This window comes from Saccostrea cucullata, unplaced genomic scaffold, assembly GCF_032062105.1.
Source record: "Saccostrea cucullata isolate Sc308-1 unplaced genomic scaffold, CSIRO_AGI_Scuc_v1 ctg2877, whole genome shotgun sequence".
NCBI lineage: Eukaryota > Metazoa > Mollusca > Bivalvia > Ostreida > Ostreidae > Saccostrea > Saccostrea cuccullata.
The window spans coordinates 100,845-124,349 of record NW_026922805.1 but is presented as its reverse complement, the minus strand read 5'-3'; the positions used below and the strand labels follow the sequence as shown (position 1 = coordinate 124,349).

Genomic DNA, 23,505 nt, shown 5'->3' with positions numbered 1-23,505 from the left:
TTTTTAAAAAAGTTTTGCATAAATAAATGCCTTTATTACAAATTTTTACTTACAATTCACCAATCTCTTCATAATATCCATGTTATCACCCATTCACACAAAATGAAAATAAATACAAACACACTATTTCACACACCCCTCTCTGACCCTCCTTGTATTTTCACTTTCACATCTTTAAGTCTTCTAAAGCCCTGAGCTCTGACTACAACTTTGTCTAACACCTTACTTTATTCTATTTTCTTCCTTCATCATCTGAGTTTTTGCCAATCCCAGCTTTTCAGAAATCACAATCTGCTGCCATTTTATTCCTTTTTGACGTCAGGTCCTGACTTTACACCCTCCCTGTTGTTAGACTCTATCCTATTCTCTATTTCCTATGTTTACCCATGTCTTACGGCGGCACAGTAAACATAGATCTGTTTATATACTCTACAATGTTTGGTATCCAGTCACGTAGAAAGGTCATGACCCTCATACTGATGTAAGGGTGGTAGATTTCTCTCTGTCTCCTGGCACCACCTTTTATTATCGCCAGGGCGGTGTCACTCGGCGTTTCCGCTGGTAACTTGGCCAGAAGGAAGTGTTGGCCATAATCTCGAAGACCACGAATTGCATTCTCTGTACCTGTTTTTAAATAAAGTATATATTACTGGTTAATTACAGTAAAACTTGTCATATTCTGACATTTAATGTTTAATTATGTTGGTTATTATAATGTTTCAGTAAAACTTCAAATTAATGTTTGATTTTAGGAAGGAGAGGTCAAGGTCACAGGAATGGTTAAAGTTAAAAAGATACTGCAATGAATAGCCATCATTGAGTTTCAGCAATATGTGAATATGAATGGCGTCAACGTCCATTATTCTTTAATAACTTTTTTCAAGTTAAAGTGACTCTTTTTCTGTCCCTCGGGTGTTAAGTAATAAACTTTTTTAGAATAACTTACCAACGAGTCCTATGACACACAGGGTGATGGAGACCTCACATCCCTTGAGTTTAAATTCCTGTCGCAGGGCACCAAAAAATCCGTCCAGAGCAAATTTAGTAGCAGAGTAGACGGCAGTGAAGGGTTGTCCTATCTTCCCTAAAAATAAGACAAATTGTATTATACCTTTACTTACTATAGAAAAACTTTTTGTCAAATTTTCAAACCATTATTTCTTTACATGCCAGTAAATTAGCTGAGCATTGGGAGTTTTTTTTTTGGTGGCATCAGGTTTTGAGAGGTCACCCGAGGAGGAGGAACTTTTACCTGCAAATGAAGACACCATTATACAGCTACCACCACATGAGGTGGGACCCTTACCAGGCAATGAAGACACTACAATGAGGCTGCCATTAAATTAACCACTATATAATGTGGTATACCCTTACCTAATAGTGAAGACATCACAATGAGCTGCCATTAAATTAAACACCACATGAGGTGGTACTCTTACCTGCCAGTGAAGAGACCACTATGAGGCTGCCATTAAATACCACCACATGAGGTGGTACTCTTACCTGCCAGTGAAGAGACCACTATGAGGCTGCCATTAAATACCACCACATGAGGTGGTACTCTTACCTGCCAGTGAAGAGACCACTATGAGGCTGCCATTAGAAGCCACAAGATGAGGTAGTGCGTGAGAGGTGAGGTGGACGTAAGCCTTGAAGTTGACATCCACGATTTTATCCGTCAGGGAGAGATTCTGTGGTGACCCGTCCCACATACCCAGGGGGATAGGCAGTATGTGGTTCAGGACCAGTATGTCTATCCCTCCAAGTCTGTTGTACGCCTCCTAATGAAGACAATAAAACATATATATCACAAAGTCTGTCATAGGCCTCCTAATCAAAATGATAAAAACAAATTGAAAAAAAAAAACGAAAAAAAAGTCCTCCTTAAACTTTCTCTTTTCTTTTCATTAGATAATACAATCAACCAAAACATTTCTGATTTTTATTTTTTTTTTATGCATATTTTTGTTGATCTTAAGTTTTTATTGTAAACTGGTTACAAATGTTAAAATTCTTTAAGCCATCTTCCATTAGCGCTTTTTTTTTTAGATCTGCAACTTTCCTATTTGTTTAAACAAAAGAGCAGGGGCATAGCAACGGGGGGGGGGGGGGGGGGGGGGCCCCCCACTTTTTTTCCCAACCTTACTTATACAATAGGAAATGTTAATTGAAAGCATGGTCCCCCCTTCTTTAGTGATGTACCGAAAATGTAGTATTAGTATTGGTTCTGAAAGTAGTTGACACTGAGAAAAAGTTTACCTACTTTGGATCTGAAACCTGTATAAACAGTAAACAAACATATTTTTTGGTTTGGCCTAATAATGCTAAAGTGATAAATAGCTAAAGGTGTTTGAAAAAAGATATTGGTGAATTATATAGGTACTTTAGATCTGAAACCTGTATAACTTCTTTTGTTGCCGACATGTTGACCATATCTGCTGCTTTGTAGAAATATTTGCCGTCCTTCGGACCGAGATCTTTACAGCGAGCCACGACCTGAAACAGATAACTGACAGCCTGAAAATCAGTACATACTGGGACATCATAAACTAAATTTTATTTGTGTGCCAGAAAATTTCGCAAGTTCTGTCACCTAGTTTATCTGGTGAATAGAAATCGAAGCAAAATCAGTACATAAATAGGCACAACGCAAACTAAATTTAATATGTGTGCATGAAAATTTCACGAGTTCTGCCACACAGTACATCTCATGAATATAAATCGAAGGGAAATAAGTACATAAATAGGCACACTGCAAAATATATTTTATCTGCGTGCGAGAATATTTCACAAGTTCCACAATCTACTTTAACTCCTGAATATAAATTGATGTGGCATACCATACAACTTTTATTCACGTGTGAGAAATATTCTCAAGTCTCACGACCTAATTTAATTAAAAAAATAAAAATAGATGCAAACCAATCATTTTGCCAATAAGTATTTGTAGAAAACCCTTTCTCAGTTGGAAACATTAATTGTCACAGGGTGATTTCAAACTGACAAATCGCGAATAAAAGTTGACACGAGTTGTTTTACAGTTTTCAAAATCTACGGCAATCACTAGGTATCATATATAAAATACATGGTTACTGTCTTGGAATATATGTGATATTTGGGCAAAGGTAAGAAAACGTGATAAAGGGCAAGTCTTGCCGAGCCCTCTTACGTTTTCGACCCGAACCCAAATATCGCTTATATATCAAGACAGTTATCAAGTATTTTGTTTATCATGCAACAAAATTTTACATTTAAACATCCAAAAAAAGCTTTTTTCAACTGATTTAGACACTCCTCTGCAGTTGAAACTATGACGCCATGGCGTTAACATTGGAATATACATGAATTCACAACGCTTTTAGAACGTCGGAATACATGCATGAGGCTTTATTAGGGCAGTGACCGTATAAAGCTTTGGTTTATTAGGCGACCTTTATTAGGTCAATGCAAGGGGTAGTTGCAGGATAAATGGAATTGTTTTGTCAACAGTATTCATAAATTAGTGTATTATTGTCTGTGCAAAAGCCACTATTTTCAGTACACATACAGTATAATCTGAATTGAGAAAAAACAAATTTAACAGCAGACTCAAAGCACATTTTTTAAAAATATTTTCTAATAACTAATTTTGGGATAAAACCCTAAGTTTATTCTAGACAAACCAAAGCACTAGATTCCTGTTCCACTTAAGGAAGCTAACCTGCACAGGAAATTAACAGTTATCAGAGAACAATAGAAAGAAGGTCAAAAATATCAAGTACAGTACACTCTACTGTTCATACTTAACGTGTAGACAGTTTTCATGAGGACTTCACCATAGTTCTGATGTATAGAATATTTTATGAACAGCAAAGTGCATGCTCTGCTCTAAATGGATTACAAGACTTGAGAGGCAATGTAGGCTTCATCATGATACATCCTTATCTTTTCAATATAAATTTATTTAAGAATTAAAGTCCGCGTTTTCGTGAATGTTGCAGAATAACCTCCGAGGTCGAGAAATGTTGTTTGAAAGATAAAAGCCGAGGCGTTAGCCGAGGCTTTTATATTTCAAACAACATTTCGAGATCGAGGAGGTTATTCTGCATCATTCATGACAACAAGGACATTATTTCAATTCTACCAAGACCGAAAAATACGGCTGATCGTTTCCTCTATAGAGAAACGAATTAGGTCACCATGTCTCGATTACGCTGTTTTATTTAACACCAGAAGTACAATTTGTTTGCTTACCTGTGTTAGGAATGCAGACGATCTGAGCTTTGGTTACATTGAAAATAACCTTTTTTAAATTACAAATGTGTTTGTTATATGTATTGATCAGTTAAAACGAATATACAATAACACAATCATGTTCCTGTTTTACTGCTAAAATCACGTTGTTTAATGTGTAGGGAGGTCTGTGGAATAGCCCCGCTTAGCTAAAAAAACCGTCTTCATCAGCAACTTTATGAAATTTACAATGTTTATTTTCTTATAAAGACGACATATCGATGCGGTCTAAACAAGTATTTCATTCTACAGCCAAACATGCATTTGAATTTTTTTAATTTGATACATGTTTCTGATCTGATAATTTTTTGATGACGTTCGTGATCTATTGGAGAATAATGTCCGGCGGCTTCCTTTCATGTTTTGAATTATCGTGGTAGAATATATTTTAATTTCATAAAAACACTAATCAGTATTCTTTTCTTAAAGAACAAGGGACTGAGAAGCAAGCTCATAATCCTTCTGGTCACTAATATATATATATATATAGACAAGTGTACCTGTTTGAGTATATTCTCTCTCCGTGCTGTTACGAGTACGTCGGCCCCCATACGCGCGTAGTGATACGCTATCTGTTCACCTATTCCTGTGGAGGACCCCGTCACAACAACTTTTTTTCCTTTTAGTACATCTAAAAGAAAAAAAACAACTGTGCTGTATGATAAATTATAATGTACAGTTTAATTCTGAATCAAATTATATTTCATGCTGTTTACTCTTGATGTCTGTAACAGTGCCTATAATTGAGGCATTACTATAAACAAGCTTTTATTCCTTTGTGTTTGTGGGAAATATACTTGAGTTTCAAAACCTACTTTAAGCAGCGTACATTAATCGCCGCGGACCAATTATTTTGCTTTGTTTTTGAAGAACACTTTTCCTTATTCGTGAAAATTAAATGTTGCAGACCGATTTCAAACTGACAAATTGCTAATAAAAGCTGACACAAATAACAGTTGGTTTACAGTATGTGTCTGTATACCTGATCAACACATGGGGATCAAAGTTGGGGGATGCTCTCCTCACGTAGGCATCCTGATCCCACCTCTAGTGTCTCTAGGGTAATTTAAAGAAGCTGATAAAGCTTCAAAGCTAGGCTTAGCGATGTGCAGGAGCATGGAACACTGTGACTAGGGTAAAATAAAGAGAGAAAATCAAATCGTACCTGGGTTAAAGTCATCGATCAGCCAGTACCCTACCAAGACTCCTATGAACAGGGCAAAGATCTTCTTCCACATAATACCACGGGGTCACTCTAGAATATAAAAGAAAAGAAGTGAAGATTCAACTTTAAATAATGCTGCATGGTCACTGCATAAGGAATTTTTTTGTAATAATTTATTGACCTTCATTGCAGACCAATTTAACAGCCAAGTTATACTTGCAGGTCAAATCTAAATTCGATCCAAAACCTGTATCCATCATTAGAAATATTATAATTGCTTGTAAATTAAAGGCCAGATGTACTTAAAAAACTAAATTAAAAGCCATCCAATCCTAAATAAGGTACATTTGAAAGTCTGCAAAGTTATTCTTGACCTTTTGATGTTTAATAACAACTGGCCTTGACTTAATGTGAATTTAAACTATTCTTTTATTTCACAATTGTCTTGCAGTCAACTTAAACTAAAAGGTCAGGTGCCATAAATACAGTTTAAATATGTGAGCATAACAGTGAAATAAACATTTTGAAAAACAAAGATAAAATGTAAATAAGATTTCTTCTCCCTGGTCCCATAGAAAAAAAAAATCCAGTCAAACCTGTTCTTTACTCCTTCACAGTCCACCCTAGTCCGTTTGATATACAGTTTTATCTTTAACAGTCAGATATTCAATATTGGAGAGAGACGTCTTAATTCAGTGTGTGAGTTAGCATTGTTTACTGGAGAGGGGGAGATATAGGTATAGATATATAACGCTAGGTAAATGTAGATTATACTTAAGTAAATTTAGACACCTAGACAAAATCTGTGTCATCTTTGTGGTTTATACCCGGTGTTGTTAACTCTGAAGTCCATGCAAGAGAGGTTCATTTTACTGATAAAATTAAACATGACATTGCCAAGGACACATATTGAATGCTCTTCTATGAAATACATTCAAAATGCTACAGTTTTGGTCTGATTTCAATGTAACTTGGCACACAAGTAGACTACACTTAGATAGATAATTCTGCCAAATGGTTAATGAAATTTCGATGAATAATAATTCTACAGGGCCTCAATAACTATAAATACACCCATATCTATTCCTCCAAGATTTTATGCACATTTTAGGTTGTAATGTCCAAGTACACTGGATATCAATGATTTTTATAAATATAAAGTTCATATCTAGTTATAAAGTAAAACAAAATCCTAAAACCAATTGCAATGAAAAAGATTTTCCATTTTTGAGCTCACCTGAGCCGGAGGCTCAAGTGAGCTTTTCTGATCAAAATTTGTCCATCGTCTGTTGTTGTCGTTGTTGTCATAAACTTTTCACATTTTCCTTTTCTTCTCAAGACCCACTGGGCCAATTTCAACCAAACTTGGCACAAAGTATCCTTGGTTGAAGGGGATTCAAGTCTGTTCATATGAAGGGTCATGTCCTTTTCCAAGGGGAGATAATTATGAATTAGAGAAAAATTAATGGCATTTAAAAAAATCTTCTCCTCAGGAACCACTAGTTCTGGAAAGATAAAACTCATGTGGAATCATCCTCAGGTAGTGTAGATTCAAGTTTGTTCAAATTATGACCCCCCGGGCTAGGGTGGGGCCGAAATGGCTGACCCAAATTTTACATAGGAATATATAGGAAAAATCTTTTAAAATCTTCTTCTCAAGAACCACTGGGCAAGGAAAGATGAAACTCAGGTGGAATCATCCTCAGGTAGTGTAGATTCAAGTTTGTTCAAATCATGACCCCCAGGGCTAGGGTGGGGCAAAAATGGCCGATCAAATTTTTACATAGGAATATATCGGAAAAATCTTTTGAAATCTTCTTCTCATGAAACCACTGGGCCAGGAAAGATGAAACTCATGTGGAATCATCCTCAGGTAGTGTAGATTCAAGTTTGTTCAAATCATGACCCCCAGGGCTAGGGTGGGGCCAAAATGGCCGATCAAAGTTTTACAAAGGAATATATCGGAAAAATCTTTAAAAATCTTCTTCTCAAGAACCACTGGGCCAGGAAAGATGAAACTCATGTGGAATCATCCTCAGGTAGTGTAGATTCAAGTTATATATCCAAGGGATATATAGGGAAACCTTTTTAAATCTTCTTTTCAAGTACATGTACTTCAAAGCTATGATTAGTGATATTTATATGGAATCATCCTCCTGTAGTGTAGATTCTAGTTTGTTCAAATGATGAACACCTGGGGGGTTTAAATTAAGCCCCCCCCCCACCCCAGTAAACTTTCAGTTCTGATCTGATATGTGCTTTTTCCTAGCTGATGTGTTCAGGTGAGCACTGTGGCCCCTGGGCCTCTTGTTTTCATTTTCTAACCCCTTTTCTTATGGTATTACTTAGCCCATCTGAGTTATTTACACACCATTTACAAAACATATTGAAACAGGGAGTTCTATTTTTAGTCCTAATATTTAGACACATGCAAAAATACATCACACATAAAGAAAAAAACCTTTCACAAGTAATTCTGAAATTTAAACTTTCTAAAATAAAGAACAAAAAAAAACCACTCGGTCATTCAACATGGTTAAAGTGAAGGTCAAGGTTACAATCTTGACCAATAACGATGCAAAGTTTCCAAAATTCATAATAGTACTCACTTGTGAATTTTGAATTGACATTCCCCTTTTTAACTTACTCTTAATCTCCATAAATCATATTCCATAAATCATATTCCATTAAATCGGCAGAATATTTTAAAACACACAATTACTTTACCTTGTTTTAATTGAGATCAAGGACAATTATTTTTTACTGTGCTGATCAAGGCCAGCCGGCACATCATTTAAGTAAAACAGTTCACATGAAGACCTCAAAGATTTAAGAACTTTTTTTTTTAGTTTGGAGAACAGTTCTCAACTATTCAAAATTATTGATAAGTTATTGAATTATAAGACATGTAATTCAGACATTCTTCCTCCACTGAGGAACCAGTCTTGGAGGCCCATTAAATTTTTACACTGTCAATCAAAGGCAGTCTGCTACTAAAACGATCATAAAACCAACATAAAAAAATTCCTCTCCTAATCTGACAATTTCTGGAATTATTGAAACACTTATTTCCCTGTTAAACGAGGCGTTAACATATTTCTTACAGAGTCAAAACACATTCCTGCACTAATTTTTTGGGATCCACCCACTCTGAGACACAGTTGTTAGATCCACCAATGCAGAGATGCAATTGTTGGATCCACTCTTTGAGAGCTACCATGCCTTTACACTTTTGCAGTCATACATTTTAATAATTAAATTGAATATTGTTTCACATGATTGTCACTTTGTTGAAAATGTTCTTATTACCTTTTTAACCCAGTCTAGATAATTTGTTTTTAAAATACTTTCTCTTTCATGGATTGAATATTTTATCATAATGATGACACTTTGTAATGTGACATTAGCTAAGAATTATATACTTCTCTTCCTTAATTAAGAATAAAGGAGAAAAAAGGTTGGATTAGGAATCTATCTGTTTTTTTTTTTTTTGTTGTTTTTTTTGGTCATTAACAATTAATTTCCCTTCCCTTAACAGGAATAATTTATTTTTCACACTCCTACACAGGTTTATATATATATAATTATTTTTTTTAGGGGGGCGGGGGTTAGAATAAAATTATGTACATTTAGGTAATGATCTTACAAATTGAGTCAATATGACCAGAAAAATGTCCCAGTTGATCATTTATTAGTTATACAACAAACAGGTAAACATTGAACCTCTTGTTTGTCAACAGGACCTTGGGATTTTCAATAGTTTTTGAAGGACTTTAACACAGGTAGATATATGACTTACCTGAGTTTTACCTGTATAAATATTTGTCAGACTTCATCAAAGATCATGTACTGGGACATTTAACATTTTATGTTAAAAAACTTTGTGTTTATTACCAGCTTTCGGTGTTAAATAGAATTTATATTACATGCGAGAAAATGCTATTATTATTACTTTTCATTTCTCCTAAATGAAAAAAAGAAATCCCATTGCTTCAGAGGATTTACAAATTGTAAATATTTTACTTTAACATAATTATAATGAATTACAAATTTCAACAATATACTGAAATTTTATCATTTTTAGAAGATAATTTAAGAGATGAAAGCATGCAGAGACAATTACACTGACAAATAGACTGACAGAATGAAAACATATGAAGTGAGAGATAGTAGCAAGTTAAACAGACACAGGGAAAGAAAGAGAGATTAAGAGAAAGAGAATGAAAGAGTGAGATAGAAATATTACAGAGAGACAGCTAAAAATTGGCACAGGGAAGGGAGAGAGAAAAAGAGAATACAAGAGTGAGATAGAAATATGAGTATGAGCACATAGGGATGGAGAAAGATTGAAAGAGAGAGAAAAAAAAAAGAGAGATGGGGAAATGGGGATAAATTGAAATACAAGGAGAGAACGAAAAAGAGATGCAAGTTTTTAATAATTTCAAATATAAGTATAAACACCATACCAGTCTAACAGAGAATCTCCATGCACTGCTATATCACCCATTATAATGACTCCGCCTGTGTCACAACATAAGAATGGACCCCCATAATGTAACAACAAAATTATTTCTTATATTAAAAAAAATTAGACTTTATATCTAGCTCCCGGCGAGATTTAATTATTACCTATCTCTATTTATACTTTATATATCATTGTACCCATTACTCAAAGACTCAATACACATTTCAAAATTAACGATTTCATCTCGGTAGAGAAGTAAAAATTTAAATTCCCCCTTTTCATTCATTTCACTTCATTAGATCTCTGCGGAGCATTTATTGAGTATATCAATAAACCTGATGTATATACTTCACTGTATGTACAAAGTACTTTAAATCGCGGTGATCTGAATGAAGCAGAGCACACAGACACATATATTGTTAACATGAGGCATACGTCACCTAAACTCTTACTATCAAGACACTAAAATTTTGTACCTCAAAGCAATGTGCTTAAATTATATAAATGTTGTTCTATTATGTTTTCATTGAAATTTCTCTACCATGCTGAAGCATAATTATTATAATTAATTGGATGCTGATAATGGGAAAAAAGTGTCAATTAATTCAACAGTTTCTTAAAGATAAATTTATAGTTTGTGGGAAATTTCTTGACTGAAGACTTCATCTATATCTGCTCATTTTTTTTCTTCTAAAAGTTTTCTTCAAAGAATAAGAAGGTTGTTCCTACTAAAATTGATTCTCTACATCTTCAAGTAGATTTAAAAGAGATGCTAGAAATTCAAATGCTGAAAATTATACCTGATAAATTTTCCTCTTTAAACAGGGGCTAAAGGACAAAATAAGAACACATTAGAACTGAATCACATTTGATTAAAATCAAAGTATTATTGAGAAGAAATTCCTGGGAATGATCCTCTCAGATAGCCTGACCGCCCCTTTAATATTAAGACAGCGGAGCTGGTTTTATTTCTGCGATCAATGGCCTTCCCCGCTGATAACAGGCTTATCTCCTTAATGGGCTGACTACAGGGGTAATTTACTGTGGTATACACCTTTATCTACAGGAGATTCCTATACAAGCATCTTAAGGAAGCTGCTCTAGGTGCTCCTGAATTTTTTATCTCCTAACACAAAAGATTCAGAGTCAGTATGTTAAATTAATCTGTTTCATCATTTAATGGGCTGATGTTTCAATGAAATCCTAATTTTAGACATGTCTGTAACTATATAACAGCCTTCCTTTACATATTTAACCTCCTCTGGTATTTAACGTGCATTTTTTAAGTGATTGAGGCTTCTTTTCCCTATCTCATCTCTTTCATAATTATTAAGACAGCAACTTTTGGATAAAAGGTTAAAGGACAATGTTCATCCAAAGTGTTACACTGAATTCTCCAGCTTTTTGCATTTGTCAAATCACCACAAGAAGCAATATGGGGAACAACTACACTCACTCAGTGAGGATACTCACTCCTCCAGGGCACCTGATCCCACCCCTGATGTTTAAGAGGTCCGTGCTTGCTCGGATTTGTATTGTATGAATGAACTCTAATGAATTGATGCTTTTTTCATTTCCTGTGACTTTTTTATATGTTTAAAATTTAAGAGATATTAGCAAATATGTCCCTGGCACCTTGTTATGAGCATGAGCAATCCCCTAATGTTTATAAAGCTGTCAAATGCAGTCCATAATTAAGACAGTTAAAATGGAAAGCCTTGTAAAAGTTAAAATCACAGATGAACAAAATATAAATATACCAATCATTAATGTGCTTCTGGAATTCATTCATTCATTCATTTATTCTTTATTTCCACTATTACAGTGATTAATGAAAATTGAACAAACACACAAAAAAGGATATCACATATGAGATAAACAGATGAATTGCATGCAAACACACACACATAAATATATATAGAGAAAAAAAAATATTTACAATGTTTTAGATCACAAAATCATTTGGGATCATTACTTTTTAAACAAAATATAGTAATTTAAGGCAAATATTTTTTTATTATATAAAAATACCAAGGTAACAAGGTGCTTCTCATTCCTGGAAATCTCAATAACTGCATGAATTGACTTAGGGACTCTCTAGGATATCTAGCAGCACACAACACTCACCAGACTAAATATCAGTGCAGGAAATATAATGTGATTAGACTCCACCTTAAAGTAGCTTACACCTCCCATATAATGCTGTTCTGCTGTCAAAAGGTACAAGACAACATGCTTACTGTGCAGAAAATTTTGAAATAATAATGACGGTGCGACCGTTATGGCAAGCACAGATATCCTATTTATTTTAATTTAGATCGGACTCGTCAAACTGCACGTGACATTTGGTGCGTCTAGACTCTGACGTCATATGACGTCTTATGAGAGTTAAATTTCCAAAAAAGAAGCCTGAACAGTGCTGAAAGTAAATGAAGAAGGTTTCGTTTACTTAATTTAGCTTCAATATTTATCCATTAAATCAGGGCATGTTTACTTTTAGTTGAACTTTTGCTGCTATTCTCGCGAGAACGTAGCTTTAACAAGTGATGCATTGTGGGTCCAAATTACTGCGACAAAAAATTCTATCGAATGAATGTGCAGTAGTCTGAATTTTCTCTTCGCACAGGCATTGCTTTAAGAGCTCACAGTGACGAGCGGCGCCCAATATTATACAATTGATCTATTAATGTATTACAGTTCAACCTTGTTATCTTGAAGCTTAGACTTGATGGAAGCAAGAAAAAAAATTCTAGGTGTCTGAGGATTCCAGATTTTGGGGTAAAATTATAAGAAGTTATGACTTCCAAATTACTTTAAGAAAGCCTTGGCATTAAAAATATCAGTGTTTAAGATTTAAAATACCTCGACTGCACACCTTAAATAACTTTAAAGGTGAAAATTTTATATAAAAACTTGATTTTATATCTCTTTGTTATTTCAAGATTCTTTGTCTTTTTTTGCGAACTCATAGATTTCTGATTTTATTCTCTGTGGAATATGTTTCTCTTTTTTTTCAGAGGACCCTGGATTTCTGATTTTATTTTCTGTAAAGGTCTGCAAATTGGAGGTCTGCAAATTGAAGAGCAGGTGTGATTTTTCAGCAATTTTCCCCAAAATATAGAAAGATTAAATAGACTTCAAGATACTGAAGAAATAAATAAAATTAACTTACAATGTATTTAGACAGACGAAGACAGACATATAGATAGGAGTGACTTTAAATGAAAAAAGAAAAAAAACAAACACCTGATACCAACTGCTGTCTTTTCAACATCGCAGACCCTTTTTTTCACAATTAGTTTGACAAGAATAAAAAAAAGAATCTTAAATTTTTACCAGTTTTTGTCTTTTCAACAGAGCAAAAACTTTTTTTCATAATCAATTTGACAAGAATAAATTAAAAATATTAATTTTGTGCAAGAGTATCTAAAATTGTGAGAATTTTAACTTGGCAGTTTCTTTATAATTATCTATGATAGTAACTCTTTTGCTTGAGTAAGGAAGCAATCATACTCAATATCCATTAAAATACAGGTATTACAAACTTTTTTTTATGGAAACAATAATTTCAAATCTTACTTCAACTTCTAGAAAAACAGAATTTTTACCTCTTCAAACTTCAAAATTCTTACCAACGACACCTTAAAACACAAGCCCAAAATCCTGAGAACATTGAATTAATCATTACGGTGTTATTTCTAAGACTTCTCATCGCCCCATTAATTAGAGATCATTCTTTTTACTTCCTTACGGATTACCTAAATCAATCAATAACCAATTCACCGAATCAAACATTGTAATGACACAGAGTCTGCATCAGTAATGCTCTTTCAATTGACTTTGTTATATTAAGGAAGTCCTACCCATCCTGAATAACCTTGACAAAATCTACCTTCAATTAATTATCCTCTCTCAAGAAATTAAAAATAAATATAAATCGGGTAATCATTATAACACTATATACATTATACTATCAATTAAAGATCTGGATTTGAAAATACATGTATATTTCAACTTTAAATTTAAAAATGCTTTAACTTGACCCAGTGACAGAACTAATATATAATTTTTAGTTAAAAAAAAATCCATTGCATGCATCAGAATTCTTAGTTAAACATTTATATACACTGACTTATATCTTTTGAGAAAACTGAAGGCCTTCTTTAAATAATGTTTTTGCCTCTCCCAACTAACGTCAATAATAAAGTGTCTGTAAGTAAAAAGTTTGGGGGAAAAAATCTCAGAAAATCTTAATACACCTATTGACAACATGAGAAAATCACACGATAATTTTTTCTTTCTTTTTTAGGTGGGGTGGGGGGCGAGGATCCCATATATTACAGCAATATGAAATCAAAGTACTGAGACAGTACTGAAAGACGGGGTCAAAATAATTTTCATGCTAGATTTCACAAATGTGCTTTTTTCTTAAACGAGTTTTGATAATATTTTAATTACGGTAACAAACTAAAAACAAAACTGTGAATAATATAGATTCGCGTTTTTTCATTTAATTTGAAGTAGAAATTTCTGTCAATAATAAGTCTAGAAACCCAATCTCCTATGCAGAGTTGTCGTTCGTTCCTCTCTCAGACACGTGAATGTATGAGCCGATGGTAGAGAGTGCTAGAAACCTTTTTGAATTGTGCGAATTTCACCTAGTCCGAATTAATATTTCTCCGGAAGTAAACAATGGATGATGCATACGCAGTCGTAATACTACGCAGGAGCTAGAGTACTTTGTTCACTAGTGTGTTTTACAATTTATATTTTGAGTTTACGTTTACAAAATTCTTTATTAATTTGATTTAAAAAAAAGTTCATATCACTTTCTTTAGTTTGATAAAGAAAGTTTATATTTTGGTCAAAACAATTTCTGCACTCTTTCATATAGCGTAGATGTAATTCATGTGTTATCACCACGGCTTCCTGTTTGAGGGTTCTGACAGTAAACTAAAAGACGGGGTCACGTGACCCCGTCTAAAAACACAAGACATTTTGTATCTGTGGTTAATATGACACAAGGTCATATGGTCATATCAGAGGTCAGAGGTCACAAGTGTAATAACTGTCAATGCTTCTCATTTCACATGTACTTGATAATCATTAAGTTGTCAATATCTAATGAGAGCACCCTCGTTAACAAATAATCAACAATCATAATTAATTACTTTACCCTCATTTGTACTATATGAGACAAGGTCATGCCCATATTCCCATAGCAGAAATTCCAAACAGAATTGAGAAATCATTATTTACCCCCAAAGAAATAGAAGGGGAAATGAAAAAAAATTAAAGAAGGGGGGCATAAAAGGTTCCTCTTTTAATGCTGAAAATAATCAGAGGTATATTGTCATTAAAAGTTAAGGGACATTCCCCAGCCCCCAAGCCTTAGGTACAAACTTGCAAATGACCAACAGCATCATATTTTAAACATATTAAAAGAAAGAAGATAATACCAAACACTAAATCCTGGATGTCCAGAAATTTTCTTAAGGATAACACATCAATTTTAGATCTTAGATCATCTGAACCCCCCCCCCTCTTCCCAATGTTTAAACACTGAAGGGAGGAATACAAACTTCAGTATTTTGGAAGGGCACCCAGGTTCTTTTTATGAGCTCCTGGCAAGATTCCCCTGTAGTAACAAATTCTTTTGAATATAATGTAAATCATTTTTTATTCACAAGAAAATATATTAATTTAACTTACCACAGATCCTAGCAGTGTCTTTATGTACCAGGGTAATCTCCCTTTGTAAGAACTCTCCACAATAAATTCCCTGTTTTAAAGTTTGTATCACATTCTTCATTCCTGTTGGACAAAAAAAATCATCATCTTTATCCCCAATGTAAAAAAACACTTTAAAAGTCTTTAGAAAACATATTTCTGATTTTGAAATATATTCAAACAAGAAAATGCATCTTATTATGACCTAAATAAAATTAAAAAATGCTTGCAATGTTAAAAATCTCCATCGTAACAGTGTGACAAATATTATAACTCAAGAGGCGGCAAGTGCTTGTACTAAGATCATCTTTACCGAAAGGAAGTGCTCTTAAGAAAGTCATGGAATGCGATCCAAAGCTGACCACAGTATTAAGTACTGCGACTGTAACAAGCAGACATTATGAAACGACTGACAGAATTAACTAAGGCGAGATTTATACTTAAAATGATCCATCCTTTGTTAGGAGATGACTTTTCTGACAATAAAGGTATCATGTTACATCACAGGGCTTTGTTAAAAGATATTTAAAGCTACACTAATCCCAGATGATAAATGTTTATACCTTCATTTTCAATATATATCATATAAGTATGTTTTCATATCTCTTTCTTTCTCTATCTAAAATTTTGAATAAAAATATGACCTTGTATTAAGAGCGCTGTCAGAAGTCAGAAACATGACATTGTTAAATCAAGATGCCCTTAAAATAACAATGATGATCATAGTTGCTCTCTAAGAATTTCAAATTTTGAGAGTATTTTTTCAGCCTTCTCTCAAGAGGCTTGAGGGTCAACAAATTACACATCAGATATAAGTTACAGTACTGTAGTTTTTTTTTCTTCTAGATATTTTATCCTCATCTGTCAACTATCATTTGTCAAAGAAAGATTTCAAACATTTTAAAGTGGACACAACCATCCAGCCCTCTTAATCATTAATGTCCTCTGCTGACTTTAATTACTTACTGTTAAATGTCTTATATGATATTCTTTACAGTTTGAATTCATCAGAATTACTCATGTTTTTTTTTAAAGGTACCTCCCATATCTATTGTGAACACTGATGTTCTGAAGTCTGACTTTTGGAGTGATCTCTGTTGCAGTGTTTTTCCTTTATTTCAAAGTAAAGGGTTCAAGATGATATTTGTAATAGGCTAGGGGGCTGAGATCATGAACAGAATCTCTGTGAACATTACAATTTTTTTTATTTCAAAGCGGCATTTTTGTCAATTGAAGCGGTCAATTAAATTTGGCTGGAAGCCAGTTCTTAGGGGAAACACTGCTGTTTACAAGCTATAGTTATCTCCCTTGTCTGATACATAAGTGATCATACCCTGATTGCAGTCTAGAGTGATCTCCCTTGTATGATGGCTAAAGTGCCCCCCCCCATCACAATGAAAGTTAATCTCTTTTGTCTGATATGCAATGATCCCCCTTGTCTGTTATCCAGTGATCTCCCTTGTCTGATGATATTCAGTGATCTCTTTTGCCTAGATTTATCCAGTGATCTCCCTTGTATGATGGCTATAGTGACCCCCAAACCCCAATTTAACCTAATTGCAATTTACAAACTTTAAGATCCTCCTTGCCTGAGAGTTAGAGTGATCTCCCCCTGAATGCACTGTAAAGAGATATACACTACCTTGAAACTGCTCTCTAATCTCTAGTACAGAATCTCACAAAAGTTGCCTCCAAATTGTGATCATCTTTGTGATCCTCTCTGCAGCTACCTTCATAACATCAACAGCACTGGTCAAAAGTCCTCAGCAAAACTGGAACAGATCCTGAAATATCATGAAGTTCTGTCTCTCAATTGGTACAAAGTTAAAGAGGATCTATAACAAAAATTTTCAAAAAATATAATTAGACTTGCACAGACAAAATATCCATGTTTTTTCATTTTTAAAGAAATATCCTAGCTCCTATATATAAAAGTATATATAAAGAATGAAATCTAAAATTTACCTGTATTCTAAAGATCAGACAAGAAATCAGATTTTCATCATTATTTACAAGCATGCTAATCATTATAATCCAGTCAAAATCTAAATTTAAAGGGAATTTATACGTCACAATGTATATCAACATTCATTAAAATCCATAAGGGTTAAAAATTTCTTACATCTAATACCTGAACATATGTACCTAATCAAAACTTCAACTTCAAAAGAAAAATTAAATCCCCAGCTCTCAAAGAAGAAAGCGGGGTGTAAATGTGCACTCAGTGACCTTTCGGCGAGCGCATATATGGTCATGACTTCGGGGTAGGGGGGGACGTTTAATTCAGATAATTAACTCGGGAATCCAAAGAAAGTCAACGGGGTGTAAAAATAGCACAAATTAACTGACAGTCAATCTCCCTAATGCCCACAAGGGATGACTTTTTAAACCTTCTAGCAAAGAAGAGCTATGGACGAGAAACCTTAACAAATCTGTAAGGTGCTTGTCCACTGTGTTATATTACACACACATTTGATAAATGAATACTTGTTAATGAAGCTGATTTGACTGCATGGGAAAATGATAATGAAAAGGGCAATTAAATAAAGCATTCAGGTGACCCTTTAAGTCTTAGATTATCAGACAGCTGATTGACATTATTAATCAATTCACTGTCAAAATTTTAAATGGTCAGAATTTAACAGAAAACCCCCAAAAATGTATAAGTATTTTATTTTTGCAATTTTTATTTGCATCTGAGAATTAAAGAGAAATTAAATTCTTAACTGATTGAAAATCTTCTAAAGAATTTAAAATTAAAAGTTGATCACTGCGTTTTGAAATAGAAAATAATAGATGATTATAGTAGAGATTAAATCTTGGCAGGTAAATTAAAATGCAGAAAACCTGGCTGGGCTAGATTCAGCTTATGGTAGACTTAGAAATTAAGAAGTTAAAATCAACCAACCTACCAAATGAAATAGCAAAGAGAAAAAAAAAGAAGCAATGATGAGATAGAGAGAGAGAGAGAGAGAAGAGATGATGAGAGAAAGAGAGAGAGGAGAGAGAGAGAAAGGAGAGATGATGAGAGGGAGAAAGAGAGAGGAGAGAGAGATGGAGATAGAGAGAGAGAGAGAGAGAGAGAAGAGAAAGAGAGAGAGGAGAGAGAGATGAGAGGGAGAGAGAGAGAGGAGAGAGAGAGAGAGAGAGAGAGAGAGAGATCAGAGAGAGAAAAGAGAGAGGAGAGAGAGAGAGATGGCAAGAGAGGAGAGAGAGAGAGAGAGAGAGAGAGATGAGTGAGAAGAGAGAGAGAGGAGAGAGAGAGAACCCAGAGATTAAGAGAAAGAGAGAGAGAGAGAGAGATTGAAATAGAGAGGAGAGAGAGAGAAAGGAGAGGTGATACACTTAATATATACTGTAATCATGGATCAGTTAAGAAATCAGAATATTTTCAATCTGTCCTAAGTGAAAGCAAAGAGAAAGAAAGAAAAAAGAGAGGTGAGGACTTACACAATGACATGCAGTTCTCCATACTTAAGGCAAGTATTGCTTTTCAAACAAAACAATAATTCTTAATATCACTGCAACCAAAAGGGAAAAAAATGTCAGAGAAATAACAGAAGAAATCAGAAGTCTTAAGACAGTTGCCAGTCAATGGTCATACCTTAACAAGAATCGAAGGAAAAGTCCTCCACAGAGAAAACGTACACTCAGTAAAACTCCCCAAAACAGTCCACAGAAATCACTAATGTAACAGAGAGCTGGATTAACTTCATTTAAATCTCTACCATTCACTTCCAGCCTACGATTGAGTGACTCTGAATTAAACTCGGCTGTTAATACAAATTGTTCTGTTTCGTTCAGGCTCGGGAGAAACAATAGTGTTTGTTTACATTTGACCCTTTGTACGTGAGAAAACATCGAGGCCCCGCATTGTTCTCTCTTGTAAGGAAATGTTAGGGATATCCTTTTTTATATATATTATACACTGTACAATGTTAGGTGACTGTGTGAATAAAAGATGTACCGTTATACACTAAATAACCATTCTAAATCATTTATAACTTAATTTCTTATGATAAAAGGATGCAAAATTTTATTCTAAACTACACATTATCAAAAGGTTACAATTTGGACATTACATGTACCTCTTGGGACTCTTTTTTTCATTTTATTTAAAATTTAAGGGAATAATAATGCAACCTATGAGCATTGCATTATAACAAAGAAAAGAAGAGAATGACTGGACAGTTGTGGATTTGAAATGGAACTGCTCAGTAGCAAGAGCACCTGATGCAGGGGACAAAACCCAAGCAGGATGGGAGAAAATACCTTGCTGGACTGGGATTCAAACCCCTGACAACTCAATTAAGGCAGTAAGGAGCATCTAACAAGTGAAGCAGGGTTCCTGGGTTTGATTCCAAGTCCAACCAATGGCATTATTTCCTCCTTTCCTGTGGGCTGCAAGGAAACTGAGATAGAAGGGAAAAATGTTGACAAGGACTCGAACCTGGGACCTCTACTTAACTTTGCAAGTGCCCTGCCCCTGAGCTATCTCAAACTAATCCCATGATAAAACAAATAATCAAAACTTCCATTCTGAGCTATTGTTCATATCAAGTATCATTGTACATGTACGTATATGTGCATACTTTTGCAAAGTTATGACCATTGCCTATTACATGTATTTAAAATGTGTAACAATATAATAGAGTTTTTAAACTTAATTCAATATTACTTACAATTTTATCAGATTTCTCCAGATCTCTTTTATAAATGATTAATAATTATTTACCTGTCAGGTGAGAGTACAATTATATTACCTGTGTTTCCTATCCTGACTGTACACACCTAATTTTACCTGATATGTATATACAAAGAAGACAAGCACTTGTAAATGTTGACCTTTAAGGACATAGTACACCATTAATTTGTATAGGGAATCACCCATTCATTTAACTGACCGATAATACTACTTAATCTATTTAACAGTGTTAACAATATGAACATTGCAAGTGTAGGGTTAAGTGTAGTACCATATGATAGAAATAATTTAATTGAATTACTGGTAAAATTGAGTTTAAAAATTTTTTAATTAATATCAAAAGCATTTTATATTTTATGGTTAACATTACTTTCAAAATTTTGAAATTTTTAATTAATTTGAAAAATGAAAATTCATGTTTTTAAAACCTAACAGTGCACTCCTGTAAAATTCTACTTTGAATATTAATTTAATAATTTTCTAAATATTTTTCCAATTTCATAATAATAACTTTAGTTGCAAAATTTTCAGATATTGTCTGTTAACTTGACCGCTGTATCAAGAAATAATGTTTTAATTATAAATTTAAAATTATTTACGTGAGAGTTATCTTTCTTTTCAGGTCATCAATGGGCCTTAAATAAATCATTTTTCAGTGCATGGAGTACTAAACAAACTACATATTTTTTTTTTTAATTTGTGACCTGATAAAGTACACTGTATCCTAACACGTCAAATCATGAGCACTCTAGAACTGGTAGCAACACACCAGCTAGTGCGAAATGTCCCGATTTTTAGAAATTTTATGATTCATCCATAAAAGTAAAGACCAGCTAAGCTAAGCCCTGCATCACTTAAGTCACTTCTCCAGAAAAAATACAGAAGTCATAAACTTCCCAGAAAGGCGTCATGGTGTTACACAATTAGGGTTTAGTTTCCCTTTTCTTTATTGATTTAGAATTAACCACTGCTAATATTACGGAGTCCATTTCTTTTTACGACCGATGCTCATTGCAAAAGTATCACCTACTCTGCTAAAAGCAGAGACTTCATTCTGCGTAACTAATCATATGGAGAATTTTACATCCTGCTAGGACATTAGAATCTGACTTTGATTTGCACACTAATACAGCAAGATATAATGAAGGTACTTATTTGCCCCAACAGCAAAAACAGATATAAATTTATAGCTTTCTCATGAAAACAAGTTATACTGATCAGTGATGCAAATGTATTTTATCTGTAGTACAACAATTGAAAACGCTGTAAAAATTTGGACCAATTATCCATCCAATGAAGTTTAACTTGGTCAAAACAGATCAATTTAGATGCAATATAGTTTACTCAAAATTCTTGGTGAAGTTAACTTCTGACCAAATTTTGGGTTTACTGTACTTTATTAAGCAGATCCAGCCAATATGATGTGTGAAGTGATGACACTTGAAATTCCTCCCATACACTAAAATTCATTTTGTCTGGCCTGCAGTTACCATTGTATAAGCCAGGTGCGGATCCAGGAATTGAAGTCAGAGGGGGCGCCAAAAGTAGGCAAGGGACCTGAGGGCTGCCTTGAGGCCCCCAGTGGGTCCAGGGCAAAGCCTTGGTGGGGGCCCAGGAGGTAAAGCCCCGGAAGCTCCTGGATTCAAAAGATTTTGTAGGGAAAAAATGAGGTCTACCAAGTAGACATACATGTATGTACATTTTCTAGACGAAACTGTGACTTATGTTAACTTTGACAATTTTAAGGGGGGGGGGGGGGGGGGCGCATGCCGGGTGCACTGTAAGCAGACTTTATTATACTCATGAATACATTAATATGCTAAAAATTAATTTGGCCTGGCCTGAAGTTATCATCTTTAAGCAGACTTCATGCTCCATGAATTGATAATACACATGAAATTCTCCAACTTTACAGATCATTTCCTATGGTTTTAAAAGATAATGAAGTAATTCCAGGAATCCTGTTTCTCTCTGTGTGATTTATTGGGAGTAAAACATGGGAGAAATCATTGGAGCTCACCAGATGCAATGTCATGGTGGGAACAGAATGTTTACAGTATAAAATCTGTACTCATCTCATTATGTCTTCTGACCTTCATATTAAATTGTAGATCACAATTTTATTCATTATTAAGAGTGTATGTCATTAATAAAAAAATTAAGATTAAAGCCTCTGTCAACTCGTCAGGTACCTACCACTTTAATTAACAGTGGCGGATCCAAAAATCATGAAAAAGGGGAGGGGCAGTTTTGGGTCAGGGTTGGGGCCTTAAGTCACACAAAGAAATTCATTGATCAAATCTTAGGTACATTTTGGACCTAGAAGGGGAGGGGGGCCTTTGGACCCCCTCTAAATCTGCCAATGCTTAACTGCACTGGCAGTAAATGGTGAACACTTCTTTGACAAGGTTAGCCAAAGGAAGCTGGGTACCTTGCCACACAAAAATGTGATAGATTTCTTCAAATTGAATATATAAATGATATGAAGTTGCTAAGAGAGGAAAAAAACTGGGAATAAATGGAATGGCATTATCCTGTAATGCCTTAATTAGAACATATTTTACACTGACGAAAATTTATAATCTCCTCAAAACTTGATTAAAATTTTTAAAAAATATTCATCTTTTGACATATATTGATAGTCTATGTCTGTGACAATCAAATCAAATTAAGGCCTATTTGATAAAACCTTTAATGACTAATGTAAAATTGCAATATTTGAAATGAAATGGTAAATATTGAAATCATAAATTCTAAGACAGCAAAATTCCACATTTGAATAGTTTTGCAAGTCAGAGCAAAAAAACTGTTGTATTTAATTAACATGTTTAAAATGAGTATTAATTTCCTTAAAATAATAAAGACATTTGAACATACACAGAAAAAAAATAACAATAAAAATTTTCTACAACTATTAAATTTTTTTTTTTTGTCTAGGTGATAATTTGAATTTAAAACATAATTATAAGCTTCAGTCTTTTTCACAATAAAAAGTAATCTAAGTGACACTCAAAAGTAACTTACTGATGGTGGTGGGCTATAACCTCCTAAGACTGTTTACAATAAGGCAAGGCTCGGCTGCATGAAATATTTCTACACTGGGAGGAAGCGAGATGCTTATCACAAATAAAAGAGATTCCAGCCATCAAACTACATCAATCTGTACAG

At 34.1% G+C, this 23,505-nt stretch overlaps 1 protein-coding gene across 4 annotated transcripts; it reads right to left on the bottom strand.

Moving 5' to 3' along the window:
- Window positions 1-271: 271 nt before the first annotated feature.
- On the bottom strand, window positions 272-23,505 carry LOC134262517 (hydroxysteroid 11-beta-dehydrogenase 1-like protein). Of its 4 annotated transcripts, none has more exons than XM_062744917.1 (9): window positions 23,362-23,505; window positions 17,275-17,440; window positions 15,615-15,716; window positions 5,438-5,527; window positions 4,773-4,903; window positions 2,398-2,496; window positions 1,568-1,781; window positions 947-1,084; window positions 272-624 (listed from the first exon to the last, which is right to left on the bottom strand). In XM_062744917.1, exons 4-9 carry the CDS (start codon window positions 5,508-5,510, stop codon window positions 392-394), a joined length of 888 nt encoding a protein of 295 aa, XP_062600901.1. In that variant the 5' UTR covers window positions 5,511-5,527; window positions 15,615-15,716; window positions 17,275-17,440; window positions 23,362-23,505; the 3' UTR covers window positions 272-391. The 4 variants fall into 4 exon arrangements, with proteins under 4 accessions (XP_062600901.1, XP_062600900.1, XP_062600902.1 ...); XM_062744916.1 differs by having other exon boundaries at window positions 17,275-17,416; XM_062744918.1 differs by lacking the exon at window positions 23,362-23,505 and adding an exon at window positions 19,237-19,479.